Source organism: Prionailurus bengalensis, chromosome D1 (assembly GCF_016509475.1).
Source record: "Prionailurus bengalensis isolate Pbe53 chromosome D1, Fcat_Pben_1.1_paternal_pri, whole genome shotgun sequence".
In the NCBI taxonomy this organism is placed as follows: Eukaryota; Metazoa; Chordata; class Mammalia; order Carnivora; family Felidae; genus Prionailurus; species Prionailurus bengalensis.
In genome coordinates this window covers 14,645,030-14,651,049 of record NC_057346.1, presented here as the reverse complement: position 1 = coordinate 14,651,049, position 6,020 = coordinate 14,645,030, and the positions used below count along the sequence as shown (strand labels likewise).

Here is a 6,020-nt window from a genome sequence, read left to right as displayed (position 1 = left end):
GCCTCTGACCAGGGGACAGGGAGCCGGAACCCATCAGCTCGGAACCTGGGCCCCTCAGGGTCCTCATGCGAGGACCCGGCCGCTAGGAGTGAGGTAGTGGATGGAGTCCCCTTCCCGAGGAGGCCCAAACAGAGAGGAAATCATAGAGGACCAGGCAAGGTGACAGACAATCCAACGCCGAGTAACCTGAAAACTCCTCATGTGAGAAGAACCGCAGCCCTGTTGGAGGAGGGTCAGGAAACAGGGCTGGCTTTGCTGGGAGAAGTGGGCTCCGTCTGGGTGGGGAGTGTCACCCCCCCCCCCCCCACAGGCCAGGCCAGGAGCCCCGCCAGCACTCTGGCTCTAGGTGGGCTGGGGTGGGCCTCAAGGAGCCCCTGGGGCTGGAAGGATTAGGGACGAGCTCAAACAAAGAGCTTAGCCTTTGCTCCTTCCTTCTTGATGAATTCCAAAAACGAGAAAACAGACGCTTCCCTTTTCTTTTTTTCACAAGGGCAGCATGCCACTCCTCAGGGTCCCGCCCTTTCCAGAAGCAGCGGATGTTTCCTCCAGCACAGCTGTGTAAACCAGCCCTCCCCCGCTCCGCGGGGCTCCAAGCCTGAGTCAGAACAATAACCCCCACCTGATTACAGGTAATTAGCCCACTTTTATTTCTAAAATGCATTCATATCCGTCATCTCACTGCATCCTCCCCCAAATCCTGGGTAGACCGCCACTACATCCATGATACTGATGACAAAGCTGAACCCGGAAGTCACAGGCCAGGGCTGAAGAGCTGGATGGGTTCGGTAACCCTTTTCAGACGCATTCTGGGTCGTTTTTTAAAAAAGCGTGTGGTCAGGCACTCGAGTTCACACGGCTGTGCACAGGCGCATGCACGTTCTCAAGCGCACACTCCTATGCGCAGCCGGCCCCCTCTTCACACTCAGGTACTTACCCCCATGTGCGTGCCCAGATTCACAGATCAGAGATCTGGGCAGTGCCCTGAGGGAACTTTCCCTGCCGTCTCCCCACGGGGCCTTTTGCCCCCTGCCTCTCCCCCCATCTCCAGCGCGTCTTGCAAACTTCTGGGTAAAGCAGTGGGCTTTTTAGTTCCTAGCCATCAAGAGCCGTAATAGGTGTCAAGCCCAGATCTGGGTGAGAACACTTTCCAGGTGTGGGTGCTGGGATCCCTGGCCCAGTTGGGCCAGATGAAAAGCCCAGGTGGATTTCCAAAGGGAGAGCAGATGTCTCCACATGGGGCCGGAGGTGCTGATGTCAGCCAGATGTGCCAAGGAGCCCCCTGACACCCAGCGTAGGAGGAACGAAGTGTTTTTCTGTGTCAGCTGAGCAGAATATGAGCAGCTGATCTGAGCTTCAGGTCCAGCTCCGCCATTTGCTGATTCTGTGACATTGGGCAAGTGCCTTCACCTTTCTGAACCTCAGTTTTTTCCTTGGAAGAGCGAGGGCCTGCCCAAGTAGTCTGTGGTTCTGGGACTCCCTGACGTGAACATCTGTTGGGGGGTGGGGACACAAGGGAAACAGCCTCTGTTGGGTAACTTTGGGTTCCTTCTTAGTTCCTGAGACGCCGGATTCCCCCCGGCTCCAATTCGGGTCCCAAGGGGAAATCAGCTCAGCCTAGAGCAACAAGGATGACCATTTACAAGGTACTTTGATGTGCCAGGTGCTCTGCGCAGCCTCATTCATTCATTCATTCATTCAACCAATCTACAGTGGAGGTGGCATTGTTGCACCCACTTAACAGATAAGAAACTAAGGCTGATATAAAATGATGGCCCCCAAACCACAGCCTAGTTGTATCTTATTCCAGCCACTCCCCATCAGCCTCCTTCCCTCAAGTGTGGCTGAGAGGGCCAGGCGGCCTGGGTAGCGCGAGTCAGCTCCACAGAGCTCCACAGACAGCAGTGACAGCTCTGCTGACGGATGGCACAAAGATGCCAGGCACGATGCCTGGCACAGATCACACACTCAAGTCATGTTGTACAGCATCTGACAGTTTATCAAAGTGTTGTCGGACCTCTTACCCCATCTTCTCCTCCACACAAGCCTGTGGAAGCAGAGTTCTCCTGCCTCCGTGTGATGAGGAAACTTGGGCCCAGACACCACCCGACTGCTAACGGGCACGTAGGGCACTGGCCCCAGGCAGGCTGAGTGGGACGCAGCCCAGCGCCCACCCACAGAAGAGCCCTGGCCCATTTCCACGCCCGAACACACATGGCATGCGTGGGACGTCCCACTCGCGGCAGCTTCTCATCCAGTTTTATTGGCAGGGCAGGAGGCTTGGGGGTGGGCCAGGTCTGGGGTGGGGCGGAAGGTGAGAATGCCGTCACTTTCAAGCGACTTTTGGGATGGCCCAAGGAGCCAGCGGGCTGGATGGGCAGGAAGACGTGCTGCGTCAAGGTCTCACTTGGCTTCAGAGGCTGGCGTCGGTGTGACGGCAAAGGTCGAATCCCAGAACCCGGAGAACTTGCCTGTAAGCGTGCTCCAGTAGTCTTTCAGGGAGGTGAAGCGACCGGTCACCCAGGCCCTGAGGGTTAAATCAGTAAGGGGAAGCAATGGAAGTGGGGGTAAGAGCTCACGTGAAGGCGGCGGGGCCCCTGCCGTATCCCCACTGCCTCTCCACCCTCCCTCTCAACCTCCTCCAGCAACGCCCCTGACACCTCAGGCCAAGACCCCTTCTGCTGTCACCTCAGGCAGAAGAGATGCTGGAGGGGGTGATGGGACCCTAGCACAAGTCCAGCTTGTTTCTCCGGGGTGGGGCAGACCTCTGGGTCACCATGGGTCTGAGGCCAGCTGGAGGGGAGTGGTTGAGTGGGAGATTTGTAAAGCCTGGGCTGTCATTCTATTCGAGGCAAATGATGCCCGCCCAGGTTATACAACCTGGTGGCTCTGAGTTGGGTGGGGCAGAGGGAAGCAGTCTCTCTTTTGGAAAATCCTCAGAGGATGAATTAGCTGTGTGATCTGGGCGGCGGGGGGGCGGAGGGGGGGGGTCCCTTAACCTCTCTGAGCCTCCATTTTCTCATGTGCAAAATGGCACAAACAATACCCACTCCACAGCCGGTTCTGAGGACTGTGAAATTCTGTGAGCGCCTCAGCTATGTGAATGCTGGCCAACTCGCAGTGGAGGTGAGGAAGGGAGCAGGGGAGAAGAGAGGACTAGAAGGCAGGGCAGGATGGGAGAGGAAGCACAGACTTCTGTTCACACAGGCCCCAAGTCTTGGCACAAGGCAGAAAGACACACACACACACACACACACACACACACACACACACACCAGGCTGAAAATTGGATTGGGTGGGACCTCCCAGCCAACCTCCACCAGAAAAAGGGAGTGGGAGCAAGAGCTAACAGGGCCTTCCTTAGAGCCGTGCAGAGAGCCTGGAGAAGGGAGGGCCCACAAAGGGCGAAGAGGCCAGGAGGAGATGAGGGGGAGGAAGGCTACAGCCCGCCTCCATCTCTCCAGCCCGAGAAAGCCCCGTGAGGGCCCCGTTCCATAGACCAGAGCATGGAGGCTCCGAGAGGCACAGGTCCCAGTGGGTGTGGGCAAGCCACAGCCCCACTGCCCCGGCTCTGCTGAGTCAGGGGCGGGAGGGAGCCCAGAGCCGGCACCGAGCACCGAGATGTGAGGGTGTACCTGGCCTGCTGGGCCACCGGGAACTCCCGCACGGTGGTCAGTGTGTCCTGGGCGGTCTTGGTGGCATGCTGGACGTAACCCTGCATAAGGCCCAGAAGGGAGGGGTCCTCCCCCTCTGTAGCTCCTGCCGGGAGAGCGGGGTGGAGTGAGATAGACTGGCCTCTGGGGAGCCCTTCGCCTCCGCCCAGCCACCGGCCAGGGTGTGGGATCCTCAAGCCATTCCCAGGTCGTCCAGGCAGACGGCTGCCCGCCCCTCCCTATCCCTAGCCCTGTCCCCACGAGCTGCTTACGGGCAGAGGCCAGGAGCACCAGGAGGGCAGTGACGAGAAGGACCCGGGACTGCATGGCACCTCTGTCCTGCGGGGAAGTGTCTTGAGAGGGGTACCCCAAGCCCCCCACCTCTGGTCCTCCCTGGGGAGGTGGTGTGGCCCCTGCCGTGGATCCTGAGCTGGGTCAAGCCAGGAGGAGAGAGGGCCTGCTGCCAGCTAACACGACAGGTGAAGGGCTTTCAGCCAGGGGCCTCGGGCAGAGCCAGGCTGGGAGAGAGCGTGGGGCCGAGGGCCAGAGCAGAAAACCCACCAGACCAGGAATCAAGGCACCCGGGTTCTGGCCTGGCTCCTGCCACTAACACGTTGTGTGACTTGGGGTAGATTCCTGTCCCTCTCTGGGCCTCGGTTTTTCTGTCTGGGGTCTAAGGCTTCTTCCAGTCCTAAACACAGAGTGAGGGGAAGTGCATGGATTTGGAGCCAGTTCCGGTCCTGCTGTGAGCAAGTGCCCTGCCTTCCATGAGCCTCGGTTTCCCCCAGTGTGCAACTGGAGGTGCTGGCCGCTTCTCTAGCCCCGGGGCTTCCTTGGCTCCAGTAAGCCCTTCTCCAGTCTGTGCTGGCCGGTCTGGGCAGGGACCATCCTCTGCCCCTCACCATCCTGCCTCTCCTTTCTCCCTCACCCTCCTCTTCCCCAGGGGGCATTACCTGGAGCAGCGGTTTCTTGGGATGAACTGAGCAGGCAGACCCGAGGGTTCTGACCTGGTTTATATTGTCTCCAGGACAGCAGGCACAGAGGGCCCAGTGAGCTGGGCAAAGGTCACCTGCTGATCAGTCTAGACCAGGGCCGGAGGCAGGGTGCCCAGACGCAGCCAGGCTTGCTGGGAGAGTTGGGAAATCTCTAGGTGCCGCGGTGACCACACTGGTCTCCTGCCACCCCTGCAGCCCAGAGGGGCTCAGGGACTAGGCATACCCCATTTCCTCCAAGCGGCCTGGCTCCCCAGGGAGAGGTAGGGGAAAGGCATTAGGAGAGAAGCCAGGGGTCTCTGGGCCACCGCAGCCCTTCACACATGCCTTTCAGGTCCCTCCCCACACCCCGCCCCCTGGGCCCTGGAAACAGCCTGGAAGGGGTGGGGGCTGGATTGAGAAGGTGATGGGCTTCTTCAGGCTTGAGAACAACTCAGTATTGGGGTGGGGTGTCGGGAGTGAAGTCACCGAAGACCTATGGGCAGAGGCTTGTGTGGGGAGGGGAGACACAGTTGACTCCACACAGCCCCCTCCCCTGCATCGACGTCTCTTCTCCAGGAGCCTCTCCAGCTGAGCCCAGGGCAGGGGGTGGTGGGAGAACAGCACAGGCTGCTCTGAGCCCAAGGCCTTTCCCCCCTCCTCCTCCCCTTGCCCTCTGGACCCACTGATAACATTTCCTGGGGCAGGAGCTGGGGTTCCAGGCTTGGGCCTTCCCCAGACAGCGACAACTGGGACTGATTGCCAGCGCTGAGCACCTCTCACCTCGGGCCTTGGTTTCCTCAGCTTTGAAATGGCAGCCCTCAGAGCCCCCTGGCTGGGAGGGGAGCTGGAACGAACCGAGGTTGTGGTGAGGCCAGTCCGGTGGGGAGAGGGGACAGAGGAGTTCTGCAGGGGCTGTCCAGGAGAGGACTTGGCCTTACCTTCCTCGGGGTAAGGTGGCCCTGGGCCCGCAACAGGAGCCATAACCTGCATCAGGGAGGCTAATAAGACTTTGAAGCCAAGAAATCCCAGGTTCAAACGATGCCTGTGACTCTTAAGTCATATGACCCAGGAACAGAGACCTAATACCTCAGAGCCTCGATTTGCTCCTCTTGTAAAAGGGGATAGAATATGCCAAGAGTTGTGGTACAAAGTAAATGAGGCATGTACAAAGCAACTGGTTCATGGAACAGGCTTAATAAATCTCTTTCTTCCTCCCAAACACCTTGTCTATCCCTAGACAGCATAGTCTGAAGGCAGGAGGAAATAGGGCTTTTGAAAGCAGGCAGCCATCTTCTCAGGAAGAAGCAACTAACTCCATGGTGTGAAATCAGAGGCCTGAGAAAGAGGCCTGGCTCTACCCTCAGAATTCCTTGTTTGCTAAGACTTGACCTTTCTC

At 58.7% G+C, this 6,020-nt stretch overlaps 1 protein-coding gene across 3 annotated transcripts; it reads right to left on the bottom strand.

Moving 5' to 3' along the window:
• Positions 1–1,978: 1,978 nt before the first annotated feature.
• APOC3 (apolipoprotein C3) lies at positions 1,979–4,730 on the bottom strand. Of its 3 annotated transcripts, XM_043579410.1 has the most exons (5): positions 4,604–4,722; positions 4,212–4,341; positions 3,923–3,989; positions 3,633–3,756; positions 1,979–2,524 (listed from the first exon to the last, which is right to left on the bottom strand). In XM_043579410.1, the coding sequence occupies exons 3-5, from the start codon at positions 3,975–3,977 to the stop codon at positions 2,401–2,403; spliced, it is 303 nt and encodes a 100-aa protein (XP_043435345.1). In that variant the 5' UTR covers positions 3,978–3,989; positions 4,212–4,341; positions 4,604–4,722; the 3' UTR covers positions 1,979–2,400. The 3 variants fall into 3 exon arrangements, with proteins under 3 accessions (XP_043435345.1, XP_043435343.1, XP_043435346.1); XM_043579408.1 differs by lacking the exon at positions 4,212–4,341 and having other exon boundaries at positions 4,604–4,730; XM_043579411.1 differs by lacking the exon at positions 4,212–4,341 and having other exon boundaries at positions 3,923–3,984; positions 4,604–4,661.
• Positions 4,731–6,020: the final 1,290 nt, after the last annotated feature.

Excerpts from the sequence above, each read along its gene's own strand:
- APOC3 (XM_043579408.1), bottom strand. The coding sequence starts at position 3,977 with ATGCAGTCCCGGGTCCTTCTCGTCACTGCCCTCCTGGTGCTCCTGGCC. Across the intron at positions 3,757-3,922 it reads GGTGCTCCTGGCCTCTGCCC|GAGCTACAGAGGGGGAGGAC; the intron begins GTAAGCAGCTCG and ends CTCTCCCGGCAG. Across the intron at positions 2,525-3,632 it reads CCGGTGGCCCAGCAGGCCAG|GGCCTGGGTGACCGGTCGCT; the intron begins GTACACCCTCAC and ends TTTAACCCTCAG.